At 40.0% G+C, this 19,929-nt stretch overlaps 2 protein-coding genes across 4 annotated transcripts; both read left to right on the top strand.

Annotated features, from left to right (window-relative positions):
- Positions 1–2,670: 2,670 nt before the first annotated feature.
- LOC129814607 (regulator of G-protein signaling 21-like) lies at positions 2,671–5,019 on the top strand. Its single transcript, XM_055867779.1, has 3 exons — positions 2,671–3,413; positions 3,662–3,828; positions 4,180–5,019. Exons 1-3 carry the CDS (start codon positions 3,305–3,307, stop codon positions 4,354–4,356), a joined length of 453 nt encoding a protein of 150 aa, XP_055723754.1. The 5' UTR covers positions 2,671–3,304; the 3' UTR covers positions 4,357–5,019.
- A 4,882-nt stretch (positions 5,020–9,901) lies between these two features.
- Positions 9,902–17,211, top strand: LOC129814395 (regulator of G-protein signaling 21-like). 3 transcript variants are annotated; one of them, XM_055867499.1, is made up of 7 exons: positions 9,902–10,144; positions 11,730–11,777; positions 12,195–14,922; positions 15,145–15,204; positions 15,313–15,374; positions 15,518–15,684; positions 15,837–17,211. In XM_055867499.1, the coding sequence occupies exons 3-7, from the start codon at positions 14,840–14,842 to the stop codon at positions 16,020–16,022; spliced, it is 558 nt and encodes a 185-aa protein (XP_055723474.1). In that variant the 5' UTR covers positions 9,902–10,144; positions 11,730–11,777; positions 12,195–14,839; the 3' UTR covers positions 16,023–17,211. The 3 variants fall into 3 exon arrangements, with proteins under 3 accessions (XP_055723474.1, XP_055723473.1, XP_055723472.1); XM_055867498.1 differs by having other exon boundaries at positions 11,730–11,831; XM_055867497.1 differs by lacking the exon at positions 11,730–11,777.
- Positions 17,212–19,929: the final 2,718 nt, after the last annotated feature.

The following is a 19,929-nucleotide window of genomic DNA, read 5'->3' as shown; positions in this document are numbered from 1 at the left end:
CCTTGAGACTTCACGACGAAACATCCCTAATAAATACATATGCCAGGCAGGCAAAAAAACGTGATAAAGCATTTAGCTTCAATTTACATTAATTTAATACAGGAATGCTAACGCTGGCTGATGTTTCCTTACCCCTCACTGATTCTAACCGATGCCCTAGAAATGAACTTACTTACAGTGGAGACAAAAAGTGTTAGGAGTGGAGGAGTATGTACACTGTGGGATTCAAATCCTTGCCTTGACTTTTTTAAAATTAAATATTTATATTTATTTCACACAGGTGAGCAGGCATTGTTGCAGCACATGGGGAAAATATACTTGTTTTTTTGTAGGCTGCTGAAGGTGCTGGTCGAGGATACACAGCGCCCCACTGTGGCTTACCAGAGGAAGCACCCTAACCCAGTGTGAGCCAAGAGTACTTCCTGGTCAAATCAAGTAGGCAGAAAAAATGATTGGCCTTTGTTACTATGGAAAACTCCTGGCCCTAGCCATGACAGCTAGATGACATGGTGTTGGAAGAGGAATTAATTAGTGTTTGTATGAGACCTGTACATTTTAATAAACATGCCACAATGCAATATCTACATGGCAGCGAAGGGAATAAGGGAAATAACAAATAGGGGGGGAAACTGTTTTATTTATGTTTTGTGTGTGGGTAGGAATGCTTTGATAGTAAACTCCTCTGGGTTAACTTGAATAAGAATCCACCAACTTTGTAGTTTTGGGATGTATAGCAACCACACCAGCCGTGTTTTAAAGTCTGCAGTGCACCAATTGCAACACTTCTCAGCACTGTGCACATGCGAGACAAGCACCTCTTTTCAAAATCTAATTTTCCAGTCTTGGTTCGTCCACACGGATGCAAATCGGGATCGCCGCGGTGTTTTCCATCAGCTGGTGAGATTTCCATTCTTGGTTTTGTTTGGGAACCATATAATATCCTGGGCTGGAGGATGATGGGGATCAGGATATGTGAGCACCTCAGGGAGGACTGTCCTCGTACACCATGAAGACTGTCCTCATATACCATGACCCGCCATCATTAATCTTCATTAGTACATTAATGACTACACATTTGCAGTTACTGGATACATTGGGAATATTCCATTACCCCTATCCCACAATGCATCACTTGGCTGACGCATGAGGGTGGGTTTCCTATATGCAGAAAGGGTATACCTTGCACTGACAGCATCTGTGGTTAACCTTTGACCCTCCATCAAGGGTGGTAGATATTCAATACCATAAAAGGATCAGAGAAGGGAAATATAACCAGTACAATATCTTATGTATGTAGCCTTTTTCAAGCAAACATGGACCATATTGTACTTTTAGTACTTTATTCACAAAGGCCATTATTCCTAACACTCGGATATCACTCAAACTTTCACACAAGTCAAAATAGAGTTTACAAGGTCTAAACATATTATGTGCTTTAGTGCAGGGTTAGATTTGACAGTGTCACGCCCTGGCCATAGAGAGGCTATTATTCTCTATTTTGGTTAGGCCAGGGTGTGACTAGGGTGGGCATTCTAGTTTCTTTATTTCTATGTTTTCTATTTCTTTGTGTTTGCCCGGGTGTGATTCTCAAATCAGAGGCAGCTGTCTATCGTTGTCTCTGATTGAGAACCATACTTAGGTATCCCTTTTTTCCACCTGTCTTTGTGGGAAGTTGACTTTGTTTAGGGCACATAGCCATTTAGCTTCACGGTTTGTTTTTGTAGTGTTTATTGTTTTGTTCAGCGTCATTTTTATTTAATAAAAGGAAAAATGTACGCTCACCACGCTGCACCTTGGTCCAGTTCCTTCAACAGCCGTGACAGAGAGACATAAGAGAGAATGACTGAAGATATCATGCGCATCATGCACAGAGCATAGCATAGAATATTATTGTTGATGTGTCATTGTTGATTGTCATTGTAATTCATGTGGAAGATATTCCACAACAGATATGCAAATCCAGCATAATACCAGGATGCGGAATTCCCTTCATGCTCTATTTGTTTATGGTCAGCCTCCCATCGAGGTGATTCATCAGCACTTCATCATCTGTTTACCTTTAATTTTCTATTTTGCATTTTACCTCACTCATTTGACCTCGTTTCATTTCCCATCTGTCGCTTTTTAGGCTGTTCAAAAGCATAAATACAGATACCTGTATTTCAAAAGCCTTCACAAATACTTCAATTTGTATTGATGCTGTAGTTGAATATTTTGTTACAATACAATAGCTGATGATATATTCCATGTGTAGCTTTTTAGGCTGTTCGAAAAAACATAAATACACATACCTGTACTTCAAAAGTATAAAAAGACGTACTTCGATATGTGTATTGTGTATTTTAGGTGACTATTTTGTTGTGATACTATAGCACATGGCCATGAGTGTTTATCTTATGTTTCTGTTACTGACTATGAAAGACTATCTGAAAGAGATTTGGTTTTACTCTAGAGTATTTATCCACTGAGAAATGATCTGGTGAAATGGTAATTACAGAGTAAGAACATATAAAAAGCTATCTCTCTATAACATTCTAATAATCACTTGAAACAAGCTCTACTGGGCACCATTTGTTACCAAGTAGTACTAGTTGTTTCGAATTCTTCAAAAGTACCATTCGTCGATGGTGACGTCATTTACCATGGTAAATGTACAATGGTGTACCATGGTACACTCTTTTGACTTTAGGGTTATATTAGGATTATATACTCTGTCTTTCATCTTCATATCTATGATTGACACTGAGGTGGACAGGATATCATAGAAGACATGAGGGCCACTCCTTGAAACCCAGGTGTATACTCTCTCAGAGGTCAGAGAGGCAATGGAAGGAAGGATACCCTCTCTCCAAACATCACTTTGCATACTGATTTGCATGTGTTCCATTCATGGAGGGAGCCTGGTTTAGATCATTCCCTGCAACTTAACTCCCTCACCTCGAAACAATCAAAATCTTAGCCTCACATTGGCAGGAACAATTTTCTCTCTCCCAGACAGACAACGCTGCCATGGCAATAAAGTGAGTTCCTTTATCACTGATTCTGTAGATGAATGCCGCTATGTTTCAATACAAGTTACAACTTATTACAAGAATGAGGAGTCTATTATGTGCATTTTGCATTTAAGTTACTATAATGTATTGGATTACAGGTCATTTGAATTTTTCAAAGATCTTTTCACTGGACTATAAAACGTATTTTTGAAATGCAAAACCATTGATGGACCGTAATTCATCTAATTTCTTTCCAGGTGTGAGGCAGATTTGATATTGTGTTTTGAAAATCACTGATTACTGCGCTAGTGATGGATCTGAACACTCTTTTCAAGGGTAGATTTTGTTGCTTTCTCAAGGACCCACTTGAAGAGGCTGAGACTTGGGGAGAGTCTGTGGACAAACTCCTGTGTAGTAAATGTAAGGACATTGTCTCTATCGTTTTACTATACGGCCTGTCTAGAAGGCATAACCAACAGTGCTAAGCTGATTATGCCATCCTCGGGATGTGATTTAGAAAATCACAGGCAAATTCCGATTGTCTGTTACAAGTAACTAAAATGTATCAAGTTAGGATTACTGCCTTTCTCTTGCGACAGAACTCGCGCTCATATACTTTCTTACAATAACAAACATAGACTTCTTTTCCTATTTTTCCATATGTCCAGCTGGGCAGGCAGCTTTCCGACAATTCCTGAAGTCAGAGTATAGTGAGGAGAACATCCTGTTTTGGCTGGCCTGTGAGGACTACAAGAAGATCAAGTCTCTTCCAGAGATGATCTCCTCTGCAAACAGGATCTACTCTGAGTTTGTGGAATGTGAAGCACCCAGACAGGTAAGTAGCTACCTGGGGCCGTATGTATCACGCTTCTCAGAGTAGGAGTGCTGATCTAGGCTGATCAGTTTAGCCTTCAAGATCATAATGAATAAGATTATGTGGACAAGAGATGTCTGATCCTAGATCAGCATCCCTACTCTGATACACTCGACACATACAACCCCTGTTCACAATCGGCTGAATTTCAGAACAACTCAGAACAAACAAATGAATTAATAAGGACCTGGTTGGATCTATACCTGTTTATACCTTTGTCTGCCTTTTTACATTCAGTGGACATAAGATGTAGAAATGTGTCTGGGGGGGGGGAAAAAACATGTATTTACTGGGCTTATATCTTGGTTGAAGATCAACATTGATTGTGGGACCAGAGAAAATATCACCAAGAACATCTCCCAGCCGAGCCTGACTTCCTTTGACGCGGCACAGAAGCTGATCTACAGTCTGATGGCCAGGGATTGTTACCCACGATTCCTCAAGTCAGACATCTACCAGGATTTGCTGAGGAGAGCAGATGCAAGGTGACTCTCTTGAATAACAAACACTCTAAGTGTTTCTCAACATTCTATGTACCAGACACTGGCAAGCTATAGTCCCTCTATCCATGGAGGACCACTTTTTTACCTTATTTTCGACTTACCTAGGATGTTGTTACCTATGGTTTAGTTTAGCAACGTCCAGAATATCCTGGCTAGACTGTGTTTAAATGTAGCAATGCACGTGGAAATGGATTGTATCGTTCCTTAAAACTAGCACCTGAGAACTGACTAAATGGCTGTCAGCTAACCATTTAACCAGGAACTGGTCGAGAACAACCCAGAAGTTGAGAAACACATTCTTTCGCCTCTTTCATCTACTTATGCTTACCATGTCATTGCAATCCATGTCCAAACAATATCAGAGATATCTTTTCTTTAACCGGTGACTACATTTAATGGGTTGATTCCATCCTCAATGAATGTATATAGTATAATGTGTGCAATGTTGGTTGTATTTAACTAAGTTATTTGTAGAGAGTAAAATGCCAAGATGTTGCCCCTTTGACTATAAATTAGATGACGAATAAGTTCTTAATTTGTATCAATAGTATTATCACTTCTGTATGTAATCAGATACTGTCTCAAATTGAAATTAAAATGATCTGAATGAATCAAGCATCAAATTTGAAATAAAAAACTATGCAAATGAGTTGCCAAGCTCCTGTCCTTGTTCTGTGTGGATATTTTGGGGAAAGTCAAATGCTAAATGCAACTATTATGTGCCTGCTTTTTACAGGTGCACTGGCTACTGCAATTCAAAGTTGTATGCATTCTAACCTTTTAAGTTCCCAGATATTCAGGGAGACAAAGAGAGGGCAATTTTTGGGAATGGTGGATAACATGTGGTGGAAAACTTTGACAGTCAGGTGATGAATGAGACTGATCTGAAATCTCTATTGTCATTTGTTTATTTGGTCTGTTTATGTGTATAGTTGAAGTCGGAAGTTTACATACACCATAGCCAAATACATTTAAACTCAGTTTTTCACAATTCCTGACATTTAATCCTAGTAAAAATTCCCTGTCCTAGGTCAGTTAGGATCACCACTTTATTTTAAGAATGTGAAATGTCAGAATAATAGTAGAGAGTATGATCTATTTCAGCTTTTATTTCTTTCATCACATTCCCAGTGGGTCAGAAGTTCACATACACTCAATGAGTATTTGGTAGCATTGCCTTTAAATTGTTTAACTTGGGTCAAACGTTTCAGGTAGCCTTCCACAAGCTTCCCACAATAAGTTGGGTGCAATTTAGCCCATTCCTCCTGACAGAGCTGGTGTAACTGAGTCAGGTTTGTAGGCCTCCTTGCTCACACACGCTTTTCAGTTCTGCCCACACATTTTATATAGGAATGAGGTCAGGGCTTTGTGATGGCCACTCCAATACCTTGACTTTGTTGTCTTTAAGCCATTTTGCCACAACTTTGGAAGTATGCTTGGCGTCATTATCCATTTGGAAGACCCATTTGCGACGAAGCTTAAACTTCCTGACTGATGTCTTGAGATGTTGCTTCAATATATCCATAATTTTCCTCCCTCATGATGCCATCTATTTTGTGAAGTGCACCAGCCCGTCCTGCAGCAAAACACCCCCACAACATGATGCTGCCACCCCCGTGCTTCATGGTTGGGATAGTGTTTTTCGGCTTGCAAGCCTCCCCCTTTTTCCTCCAAACATAACGATGGTCATTATGGCCAAACAGTTATATATTTTTTTCATCAGACCAGAGGACATTTCTCCAAAAACTACGATCTTTGTCCCCATGTGCAGTTGCAAACCGTAGTCTGGCTTTTATATGGCGGTTTTGAAGCTGAGCGGCCTTTCAGGTTATGTCGATATAGGACTCGTTTTACTGTGGATATAGATACTTTTGTACCTGTTTCCTCCAGCATCTTCACAAGGTCCTTTGCTGTTGTTCTGGGATTGATTTGCACTTTTCGCATCAAAGTACGTTCATCTCTAGGAGACAGAACGCGTCTCCTTTCTGAGTGGTATGAAGGCTGCGTGGTCCCATGGTGTTTATACTTCCGTAATATTGTTTGTACAGATGAACGTGGTACCTTCAGGCGTTTGGAAATTGCTCCCAAGGATGAACCAGACTTGTGGAGGTCTACAATTATTTTTCTGAGGTCTGATTTCTTTAGATTTTCCCATGATGTCAAGCAAAGAGGCACTGAGTTTGAAGGTAGGCCTTGAAATACATCCAAAGGCACATCTCCAATTGACTCGAATTATGTTAATTAGCCTATCAGAAGCTTCTAAAGCCATGACATAATTTTCTGGAATTTTCCAAGCTGTTTAAAGGCACAGTCATCTTAGTGTATGTAAACTTCTGACCCACTGGAATTGTGATACAGTGAATTATAAGTGAATAATATGTCTGTAAACAATTGTTGGAAAAATGACTTGTGTCATGCACAAAGTAGATGTCCTAACCGACTTGCCAAAACTATAGGTTTGTTAACAAGACATTTGTGGAGTGGTTGAAAAATGGGTTTTAATGACTCCAACCTAAGTGTATGTAAACTTCCGACTTCAACTGTAATGTATTTCAAATCAGATATCTCTTTTGAAGAAAATGTTCAATCAACAGCAATTTTGCTCTCATATAAATTGTGCGTAGTGCGGTCAGGGTGTGTCCGTGCTATCATTTTGAATTCGATGCAAAACATCCCCTGATTGTTTTGATTGACCATGATGCGACCCGATTAACTTCCCGCTTCCCCGAAGAGTGCACATGTTCACTCCCCATCCATGGATAAATATTAACGGAACCAGAAATATGATGGAAACTCCCTCTAGCCCATGCTGGCATCAATCCGATTTTTCAAAAAAGCAATTCTGAACACTTTAAGGAGAAGGGTTAGAAGGGTGTTGGAACAGAGGGTGTGGTCCCTGAAGTGTGTACAGCTCTCCAACTCCAGGTGGCAGCAAAGCTCACACATTGACTTATGTTCTCGTTCTCGTTTTGTAAACAAATTCAACTGGCCCTGTACCAGAACTTGGGTGGCAGGTAGCCTAGTGGTTAGGCCAGCCTAGCAGTTGAGAGCGTTAGGCCTGTAACTGAAAAGTCACAATGATTCGAATCCCTGAGCTGACTAGGTGAAAAATCTGTCGATGTGCCCTTGAGCAAAGCACTTAACCCTACATTCTCCTGTAACTGACTCTGGATAAGTGCCTGCTAAATGATTAAAATGTCCTACAGTAAATTGTATGTATATATTAGTGGCGGTTGGGGGGGTGGAACAAAGTACAAATAATTTGTAGATGGTGCAAATTGACGGCAAGAAGCCCAAACAGATATGTTTGATTAAAACATAATCATTTCAAACCTTGCTTACATTTGTATACAATCACGTGTCTCTTTATTATGTGTGGGAATACTTGGGAACAGATGTCTTCAATTAAAATCACTTGGAGCTGACTTCCTGGTGTTTTTACAGTCTTTTATGTCCAACAATGAAAATTACACACTCAAATATAAATATTTTTTCTTGGTCAGAAAACCTGCGGGGCCAAATAAAAGCACCCGCGGGCCCCCAGTTGGGGAATTCTGGATAAAACAGAAGCTGCACAGGTTTCATGTTGACAGTCATGACTTAGCCTATACAACCATATCAAGGCAGACAACTTGCACTATTACCATCAAGTAGGTTTGGGGTTTGCTGTTGATTGGTGTAATCCCATGACTCTTGATCAGAAGTTTTTGTGTTCAATCCCAGCCATGGACATTTATTTTTGGTTTTAACCATATCTCAAACCTTAACCCGTACCAGTGGCAAATTTAAGGTACAGGCGACATTTGGAATGGTCACATTTGAGGGATCGGTCTTCTTTCGCTAATTTGCACGTCAGGTCAATGATATCATGTCACCGTGTGGGAATGTGGGTCATTAACCTTGTCAGAGTGGGCGCCCTGGTTCTAGTTTGTGAGCTAGGCAGGTTACTGCCTGGGAAGGTCTCACACTCAGAAGTATGAGATGGGGAGGGGGCGGGGGTAGGTTGACCTCAAGGTCTCCCCACTGGAAGCCCGAGGTAGGAGGAGTTGGGGAATCTATCAAATAACACACCTCTAACTTTTTACAGTACTAATACAATTAGTAAAATCAGTCACATTACGAAATGTTACCAAATAAACCACAATTCATGTGAATATATAGTTTCACAGACCTATTGTTGCATTTTTGTCTGGTTTGTGCGAAATCGTTAAGAATAATATAAAACAAGTCGGCACACCACCAGGTGAATGGGTTTAGTCTTGACTCTTGGTTGACAGTGTTGGTGGAAGGGTAATGTATTGATGCTCGAGTGCCAAAACAACACAAATTTGTTTCCATTTGTCTTTGCTACTTCTTTTTGATATTTATGAGTCTTATTTTTGTATACATTTTTATATTTATATCATTTTAAATGTTATGATTATTTATTTGTGTTGTTCCAAATGTCTGAATAAAAATTACAGTTGGTGCAGAATGGGGCGCTGAAAGGGGGGGGGGGGGGGGGTACGCCCAGGGAGCCATACAAGCTAGAACCGCCACGGGCCCTTACCATAACAATTTGGAATGAGCACCTAAACGTAATGTTTATCCCAAACCTTAACCCTTACCTTAACTGTTCGGAATTAGTGCCTAAACTTAACCCTTAACCTCAAATGTATGTTTGAAGAAATGGAACAGTACAGAGCAGCAGGAGCAGCAAAAACACTTTTGGAGAACGTGGAGAGCTTGTGGTGTGCTCAACATCTTTGAAGGACTGTGCAAAGAGAAATGCAGTGATGAACAATATTGTATACACTGAGAATACCCATTTCATATGATCAACACTCATCCAATGGAAGCATTTAAACCACGGTGTTTAGATGCACTGACAATGCTTGGTCATTGTGCGTAGGGCCAAAAGGTGCATTACTGAACCTTGGCCTGATGGATGTAACTTTGCATACCTTACGTAACCATGGTGAAGGCATGCAAAGTAAGCCTAGGTAGACAGAGAGGGCATGTTGCCCGAAATATAGTACATCTGGTATCATAGAAAGTCTCCAATGTCTTCTTACAACTGCTTTATCTTCTGTTCGGCTTGAATTCTACACTGGGCTCAAACAATTTAAACTTCTCCCACGACCATAAAAATACATTTAGACAGCTTGAGCAAGCACACAAATATTCTTCAGGAATTGTATTTTTCTAGCTATGTATAATTGGTTGTAATCATGTGTACAATTCAGAATAATCCAATCTAAATGCAGGGTCGTTCCATATCAGTTCAGCCATGACACCCACAGTCTCAGATTGTTCTGGAAGCGTTTCTGTAGCTAGAAACAGATAAGATTAGCATTTCTGCAACATCATCTTGTTGAAATATCATTTGATCTCTGAGAAATTAAGATAATTCATTCCACCAAAAATTGGCCATTTAAATTGATAAGATTCATATAATATTCAATAAATCAAGTACCTGACATCCAATTTCCAACAAACTTTTTTCTAACAATGAGTAAGACATGACTCGTGATAAATCCAAAGAAATGGTCAAAAGCCAACCACAGACCCCCCCCCCACACCCCACACCAATCCCAACCCAGTATCAGTTCTCTATTGGCGCTTTTGACCATTTCTTTCTATTGACAATACAAGTGGATCAGAACACGCCAGTGGTTCAACCCCATTGACGTTGTACTGGATGCAGATCAGGCATGTCTAGTCGGAGGACGCTGGATTCGACATCACCGACAGCGAATTTTGAAGCCATGACGCCGAGCAGCAATGATCACAAGGTAATATATTGTTTTAGCTAAATTACTATCTAGCTAGCTACCAATGTCTTCAGCGTAGCTAGCTGTAGCATGTCAGAGTGAGCACTGCGAGAGACGTAAACCGAGGTCGATAACTTGTCATATAAACATCCATGGAAGGCCAATGCCGGGAACATAGCTACATGTTTGACGTTAGCCGGAGCATCCGCCCTTACATTATACAAACAAACATACTGACAGTGCTTTCAGAAAGTATTCACACCCCTTGAATATTTCCACATTTTGTCGGAAAATATCCCAAAATGACATTATCCCATAATGTCAAAGTGGAATTATGTAAATAAAATAAAAAGTAAGCTGAAATGTCTTGAGTCAATAAATATTCAACCCCTTTGTTATGGCAAGCCTAAATAAGTTCAGGGGTAAAAATGTGCATAACAAGTCACATAATAAGTTGCATGGACTGTGTGCAGTCATACTGTTTAACATAATTTTTGAATAACTACCTCAGCTCTGTACCCCACACATACTGTAAGGTCCCTCAGTCGAGCAGTGCATTTCAAACAAAGATTAAACCACAAAGACCAGGAACGTTTTTAAATGCCTCGCCAAGAAGGGCAGGGTACAAGGGTAGATGGGTAAAAAATAAAAAAGCAGACATTGAATATCCCTTTGAGCATAATGAAGTTATGAATTACAATTTGGATGGTGTATCAATACACCCAGTCACTACAAAGATACAGGCGTCCTTCCTAACTCATTTGCCAGAGAAGAAGCAAACCACTCAGGGATTTCACCATGAGACATATATTTAATGGCTGTGATAGGAGAAAACTGAGAATAGATCAACAACATTATAGTTACTCCACAATACTAACCTAAATGACAGAGTGAAAAGGAAACTTTGTACAGAAGAAAAATATTCCAAAACATGCATCCTGTTTGCAACAACGCAATAAAGTAATACTGCAAAAAATGTGGCAAAGCAATTCACTTTTTGTCCTGAATACAAAGTATTATGTTTGGGGAAAATCCAATAAAACACATTACTGAGTACCACTCTCCATATTTTCAAGCATAGTCGTAGCTGCATCATGTTATGGGTATGCTTGTAATCGTTAAGGGCTGGGGAGTTTTCAGGATAAAAAATAAACGTAATGGAGCTAAACACAGGCAAAATCCTAGAGGAAAACCTTTCCACCAGACACTGGGATATGAATTCACCTTTCAGCATGACAATAACCTAAAATACAAAGCCAAATCTACACTGGAGTTGCTTACAAAGAAGACAGAGAATGTTCCTGAGTGTCCGAATTACAGTTTTTACTTTAATCTACTTGAAAATCTATGGCAAGGCCTGAAAATAGTTGTCTAACAATGATCAACAACCAATTTGACAGAGCTTGAAGAATTTTGAAAAGAATACTGGGCAAATGTTGCAAAATCCAGGTGTGTAAAGCTTTTACAGACTTACCCAGAAAGACTCACAGCTGTAATCGCTGCCAAAGGTGCTTCCACAAAGTATTGATTCAGGGGTGTGAATACTTATGTATATTTGATATTTCTGTATTGAATTCTAAATGAATGAGCTAGCATTTCTTTTCAGAGGACATTCCTGAACCTACAGACCCAGAGAAAGCTGCATGCTCTAATGGTGAAGCCACAACCTCAGAGCCCAGCACCCACAGACACCCAGATTCCATTCTCGGTTTGGAAACAGTTCAATATCAATTGATTGTCATGTTCACTTGACCTTATCACACAATTTAGCTGTCTTCAACAGGGCAAGCTCATCTACAGAGGGCTTTTGTCATGACAGGGTTATGTTCCTAAACATTATTCAAGGAGACCCAAGACAATTATTATTTGCATCTTTGGTGTATCTGCTTGGTAAATCTGATTGGTCGCATACTGGCCTTTGCTGGATAAGATGTCATACATTTGATGAGATAATACATGGTTGGAGAACAAAACTGCACTCACACCGGTTGCCTTCAGGTTTGCTATGAAGTCTGTACCTTATAATTCCTGCACTGTACATTTCATTACTTTTGCCTATATATTTTCGCAGGGAAGAGGAAACACTGCGAGCACAACCAGCGAATACCTGAACTTCCTGAGGGAGACCGAGGCCTCATACCTGGAGACACTTGAGGCCCAGCGTCAGTAGCAGGATCAGCACTTCAATCAACTGTGTGAAGATGAGACAGAAGCCAGAGAGCAGGCGTTCTTAATGTTTTGTATGCTCAGTGTATACTTGTTGGGGTGGGATTGGTATGGGGTGTGGGTCCGTGGTTGGCTTTTGTCCATTCGTTTGGATTCCTGATGTCTAACTCATTGTTAGAATTTTTTTTGGTTCAAATATGATTTTAGGTACTATATTTATTCAATATTATATGAATCCTATAAATTGGATTGGATGCAATCAATCAGCTTACATTTCCAGAGATCAAATTATGTTTCAACAAAGTATTGCTGCAGGAATGCTAATCCTATCTGTTTCTAACAGCAGAAACAATTTCAGAACAATCTGAGATGGTGGGTGTCGAAATCCACTTTCTTGTGCTTTTTTGTGGTGTAACTGTAACTGTAAGGTCTGTTTCCATCTCACACTCTCCAACACATACAGTAGATCCCCTGAACACTGCTCACTTTCCAGCTCACACACTCAAACACATAGATCCCCTGAACGCAGCTTACTCTCCAGATCCCAATCACCAGAAGTCTTATCACCTGTTCACACACCTGTATGTCATTTACACACACTATTTAGTTCAGTTCTTTGCACCCCATCATGTGAGGTATTGTTTGTGTTGATACACAGTCTAGTCAGAGCGCTGGTTAGTTCCATAGTAGTCCTCCCGTGTATTGTAGTTTTTGGCCATCCTCACTAACAATGCTCAATATTATTATTTTTTGCCTAATCCCTGCCTGTACTTTTGCCTATCAGATTTCCTGTCATCAATCTCTTGCCTGATCTCCCAGACTACGTTGTTAACCTTTTCCCTGAGTGTACTGTTACCTTGTTGGAGTCCCTGTGTATGACCTTCTGCCTGCCCCAGGACCCAGCTACCTGCCTTCTCCTGTGGTCCTTTACTAATAAACACCTGTTGCGCCCTGCGCTTGAAACCAGCCCTCTGTCTCCCATCGTACTCATTACAGTAACGACCCTGCAGGCTCTGCGTGGTCTGCAGTTAGGAGGTATGTTAGGTGTACAACACTATGAAAATGTGTAAGTGTTATTTTTTCCAAAACATTTCCAAAGTATGTATAGTCAATATGTAAATATGCCAATCCTGTCAGTGAAATTCACTGTCTTACCAACCTCTTGTCGAATGCACTGACTCTCATATATTCCATTTCTGGGATATTTCATGTATTTTGTTTTGTTTTTAGTCATCAGGTCATTATATAACACATTTCAGTTGGCTGCTAAGGAAAGGAAGTGGAAGTAGATGTGGTTTGTTTCAAAAAAGTGACACAAGTGCACACGCATGCCCACCCACGCAGTTGAAAAATGCATTGCTTTGATCAATTTTCAAATAGAATATTGATTTAAATATGGATATACAATGTTAATATGATCTATTCATTTTAAATAATGTATGTCATAACGTATAGCAAGAAACTATGTATTCCTGAGGACTGTATTGGAAGTAGTATGTTATATGCTGCAGGTCAGCCCGTGCATGAGATCTCATACCCATGTGACCGAGTTCTCATACCCATGTGACTGAGTTCTCATACCCAGGCGACCGAGTTCTCATACCCAGGCGACCGTTTTACGTCTACCCTGACTGTTTTTTCATGATGACGTTAACTGTAAGCAACACTGTGACTGCTAGTTCTATCTGCTTAGTTGTCATCAGATAAAGAGCTGCCTTTTTGATGGGAATAAACTAACAATATGTCTAGTCATCTAGTCAAGACAAAATCTTCTTTGTATCTATTGTGATCTGGCCCCGATCTGTCCGTCTATCTAACATACTATATATGATTAGTTCTCTGGGACGGAGAAATAAATGTCAGAGGCCACTACTGATGTCATTCAGTAAGGTGAAGTGCTCTAAGGAGAAGTGAGACTAAAAGGTGGACAGTGGGATTTTCACTGACGAATCCGGTAAATTCTTCTGCTGCATGGTTTGACCTATTTCAATTGTTCTCTTCTTCTGCCAAAAACTCCAGATACAATTATTAGGGTTATACTTGTGAAAAGGCAAGAGTTTATATTGGTAAAAAAACAAAACAGCAGCAGTTCCACTATCATGGGACATGGAAGCAAAAAACCTAATGAAAGTATCACTTCCACCTGACAAATGTGTTTGAAAAATTAAACAAAAGGTCCTTGTTCTTTACTTGAGCCCACAGAGTGAAGGTAAAAAATTTGCTTATCGGTTGTTTAATTTTCCACGTTACATTTGCATACCCTGGCCTTAATATCGGTAAGCAATGACCTGTGCAGGTTTCTGAATGCATAGTCAGTCAGCTGCATTGCACTGGTGTGAACAAGCTAGCGTCATCCACTACTTCCTCTATTTCTGCGGTTAGAGGCCAACGAAACGGGTGACGCTACACACACTAACATCACAGTAGCCATCGCTCGTATAAAGGAGGGTGTTTGGAGGACCGTCAAAACAGACACAATTTGACAGCTAGCAGAGAACTCCAACACTGAGTAATACATACAAAGATCCCAATGATCGTGTTCCCCCAAACATGCTTATCTTAGTCACATCACCATCAAGGGAACTGCATCCACTCAACATTGACATGGAGGACAACAGAAGAAAGCAGACAAAGTAAGTATTCGCTGATAAAGTATTGCTTACATTCCACATTGATTTATTGGTTTGTTGGTCATTCGGCACTATTGCAGATTCTTCAAAACAATTGTTCTTTAGAAACACTAAAGTATGTTGCTGGTTGCCTTTGCACGTAGGAGCAAGATATCTTTGAGGTTTTCTGTGCATGTGCACGTTTTGTGTGCATGCTTGTGTATTTACCTATTTACTTTGTTTCAGGGGATGCGACTTGAGGTCCCGACTACAACGCAGATCTTCCCATGCCCCTAACACTGAACGGTAAATAGCCTAAAGATAGACTCTCCATGTCCATGAGCCTTTCCTATCAGGACCCACATTAACATCCAGTGTATTTATCTAAAAAATAACTGTCCTCCTCCTTTACAGACTTAGTACTGAGGAAATTATCCTGTGGTCCCAGTCTTTGGAGAGACTTCTCACATCAAAATGTAAGCATTTCATGTTCTTCAAAACAATGTTTAAACATACAAATGGAGGTTGAACCGTTGAAGATATGATGATCACATGTCCATTTTCGTAGATTTGCAGGTTTTAAAGCCTAGCTAAGTGTGTCTTCTCATTCCCCTTTTAGACGGCATGGCAACATTTCAGGCCTTTCTGAAATCCGAGTTCAGCGATGAGAACATTGAATTCTGGCTGATCTGTGAAGACTACAAGAAGATTAAGACCTCCTTCAGGCTGTCCTCCAGGGCCAAGAAGATCTACAAGACATACATTGAAGCTGAGGCTCCGAAAGAGGCAAGTTGTACAAACATAGTATAATACTTCACAAAAACATGTAGATCCTCGATCACGTATGCATCTACTTTTTATGGCCACATTGGCTTTGTATGAGCACATCTACTTCTTGTATCCACTAAGTCTCATCAATTCCCTCTAAATCTCTCCAGATCAACATTGACCACAAGACCAGAGATCTCATCGGGCAGAATGTAAAGACGCCCTCCACAGTTTGCTTCGACGAGGCCCAGAGGATTGTCTACAGCCTGATGGAGAAAGACTCCTACCCCAGGTTCCTCAGATCCAACATCTACAGGACCCTATTGGACTCCGCATCGGAGTACACGAAGATGTGAATGAATACCGATGATAGAAATTGAACTGAGGCTTCCAACAATGGACTGTAATGTTTCACAGCCAGGGAGCTTCTACAAACAGGATTCATAAGAAGATGCTTCCGAGTGTGAATTATACTGGGTACAGATGTATGAGGCCTAAGGGAATGCTGGGAGGAACATACAGAAGTGACTGTGCTGGCCTTGTTGTGTTTAGTCTATGTACTTTCACTTGAAAGAGGAACATACGTCACATAGAAGGGGACTAAAGAGATCATAGAAATATAATGTTGATTATATTTCTACGACAGAGACATGGTGGTGTCAGGGGATTACCTTGCATGGCATGTTATTGTTAGGGACTTTCTGTGTCAAAGTTCCGGGGATGTTTACTATGTAGGATCTAAACAGTCAGGGCTGTGACTGTATGAGAAGGTATCTGCAGTTGCACATCATCTGCAGGTCATCAGTTGAGTTATTTTTATAAGGCATTTGATAAGATAATCTACTAAAGTTGACTTTTTGAAAAACGCGACAATTTTAGAATGGGTAATTTTGTTTACTTTAACACAATGAGGCATGTTTGTGATGTAAGCTTTGAAAAATAACATTTTGGAGAATTGATTTTGTGAAGAAATTACTGAATGTAAAAAATGCTGTTGTTACACTGGACATTTGTAAAAAAATATATATATATAAGATTTCTATAGATGTATTTATTAAATGGCACATGGTTTCCAAATTCGAACAGATAAATTAAACATTTAATAAAAACACAAATTCATGTAAATGAAATGTAAATGCTTCAAACCTTCAAAGCACTTTTAAAATATCCTAATATTTGACTGCATTTGTTTGTTAAGACGCTTCCCAAACTTTACTGAAAGGGTAATGTCACGAGGTGGAAATATGACAGGTTCTTTTGGATCTGCGTTGAGCAGGCAGAAGTAGGAAACAAGGGACTAGTTTCACCATTTAATAAATAATAAGTAATGGTTTACACGTTTCCCTTTTCAGCAGTGGCCTTTCTCATGGCCCAGGAACATTTACAAACCATGCAATTTAAAATGACACTAACAAACAAATCAAAGTAACCAAAAGGCACAGGAAGTGGGGCAGTCCAGGAGGCAGGTGTCCATCTTGTTTTCGTCAAACTCACAAGAATCCATTTCCCCTCCATGTTCCCAGAAACCACTATCCCACTGGGCACAAACTGGTTGAATCAACATTGTTTCAACGTAATTTCTCAATTTATTGTGATGTGGAAAATACATTGGATTCGAACAAACTGTTGTTTTGTTAAATTTCTACCACAGGATTATGTCATCATAGTAGTCCATTTTCAACATAGACAAACCTTATATAAAATATGTTGAATTTGTACCATTGAAACAACTTCAGATCAACATAATATCCACTAGAAGAAAAAAACAATAGGCTGGGCTGCACCTCCTACTGGAGAGTTGATCTGTCTACAACTATAATTTTGGTCCCATCTAGGGTTTTAACCAAGCCCTGTTTAGATATTTGCCACTGACTACTTACTACCGATGTGCTATTGTGAGAAGGGTTGTTGAGAAATCTCTACTGTTTCATGTTTTGGTTGATTTCAAAGGGAATTTACAAGTTAATAATACCATTTTTGGATTCACTTCTTCATCTCAACCAAAAATCGAAGTTAAAGAATAGGACTAAATGAAATCAAACTTTATTTAAAGTGCATTTCAAATTTGATTTAGTCCCATTCTTTAACTTAGATGTTTGGTTGAAATGGAGATGTGAATCCAACATATCAACTATCCATTTGTCGACAAACTAGGATTAAAGACAGACTCAGTGGCACAGATGGAACTATCCAAGCAGAAGATACTATACATCTCCTTCAAATGTTGACATTTGGTTGCATTGACAACAAAACAATAGTCGTTATCACTTTTGCAATACAGTACAGTAAATAGCCAGTTAACAAGTTAACAAACTATATGTTGGATCCACTTCTCCATCTCAACCAAAAATACAATTTCAAGAATAGGATGAAACCAGTGGCTCAGATGGAACTATCCAAGCAGTAGATACATCTCCTTTAAATGTTGATATTTGGTTGTGTTGTCAACCAAACTCAATATTACCATTGTAATACAGTAAATAGCCTATAGTTAAGGCTATCTTACAAACTAATGTAACAGTATTTATTCAACCTTAAAATGAATAACACATCATGGCCACATTTTGTCATAGGAAGCATGCATGTTCAAGATAGCATGCAAAGGTTGCATGTCTATGGAAATCTTCAAAACGTTAGAATAATCTGCAACGGCACTGATCCCTTGCACCATATACTTCAATGTAATCTCAACTGCAATCCAGGTCATTTGGTTGTGCTATTAGATGAAGCACAGTGACAAAATATAAAGTTGTTGTACAAATATTCAAAATACCTCACATTGTATACCCATTTGAGCTTTGTTGTGCTTTTAAATGGTTAAAAGTGCAGTGATAACACATTAAGGTGAAAACTAAACCAAAAATTGTGCATTTACATTTTCCATTGGAATTTGGTTTCACTTTTAGATCAGGGATAGGCAACACTGATGGGGTGAGTGGCCACGGTGGATCGCGGGTCTGCATACCCACTCATGCTGTCAGAGCACTAGCGAGCAAAACATTTTAGCGCGGCACTTCACTTGACAGCGGAGAGTAAAAATATATGTTTTAGAGTTTCCTTAAATTCTACACGTTGCCACAGGGCGAAGAAAAAATGTTCTACACATTTCAACAACTACGAACTCACACACAAAATTACACACAAAGTTGATAAGAAAGATGGCACCGACAGAGATGGTCGCCTCGCTTCAGGTCCTCAGAAAACTATGCAGTTTTGTTTTTCCCTGTATTATTTCTTACGTTGCTAGCCCAGAAAATCTCAAGTGTTATTACATACAGCCGGGAAGAACTATTGGATATAAAAGCGATGTCAACTTACCATCATTACGACCAGGAATACGTTTTTCCCGAAGCAGTTCCTTTGTTCGGACCTCCACCCTGGACATGCGATCTTATCCCAGAGGCCGACCCAAAACAACAAGGTCGCAGCAGGAGAGGCAGACGTAGCGGCCTACTGGTCAGACTCAGAAGGCGAGCACACCATCCACCGCTTCCGAGCATATTACTCGCCAATGTCCAATCTCTAGATAACAAGGTGGACGAAATTAGGGCACGAGTTGCCTTCCAGAGAGACGTCAGAGATTGTAACCGTCTCTGTTTCATGGAAACATGGCTCACTCGGGATATGTTGTCAGAGTAGGTACAGCCACCTGGTTTCTTCACGCATCACGCCGACAGAAACAAACATCTCTCTGGTAAGAAGAAAGGCGGGAGTGTATGCCTCATGATTAACGACTCAGGGTGTAATCACAACAACATACAGGAACTCAAGTCCTTTTGTTCACCCTACCTAGAATTCTCTTTGATTATAGTCACAGCCGTGTATACCCCCCCAAGCATATCTCTCGTCAGCCCTGAAAGAACTTCACTGGACTATGTAAACTGGAAATCATACATCCTGAGGCTGCATTTATTGTAGCTGGGGAATTTAACAAAGCTAACCTAAGAACCATACTTCCTAAATTCTATCAGCATATCGAATGCGCAACAAGAAATAGTAGCGTTCTGGATCATTGCTACTCAAACTTCCGTGATGCATACAAAGCCCTCCCCCGCCCTGCCTTCGGCAAATCTGACCATGACTCCATTGTGTTGCTCCCAGCCTATAGATAGAAACTAAAACAGGAAGCGCCCGTGCTCAGGTCAATACAACGCTGGTCGGACCAATCGGATTCCAAGCTTCAAGATTGCTCCGATCACGTGGACTGGGATATGTTCCGGATAGCCTCAGACAATAACATTGACGTATACGCTGACTCGGTGA

Source organism: Salvelinus fontinalis, chromosome 17 (assembly GCF_029448725.1).
Source record: "Salvelinus fontinalis isolate EN_2023a chromosome 17, ASM2944872v1, whole genome shotgun sequence".
Lineage (NCBI taxonomy): Eukaryota > Metazoa > Chordata > Actinopteri > Salmoniformes > Salmonidae > Salvelinus > Salvelinus fontinalis.
Note: the sequence above shows the minus strand (reverse complement) of the source record. Positions and strands in the feature narration are given on the sequence as shown.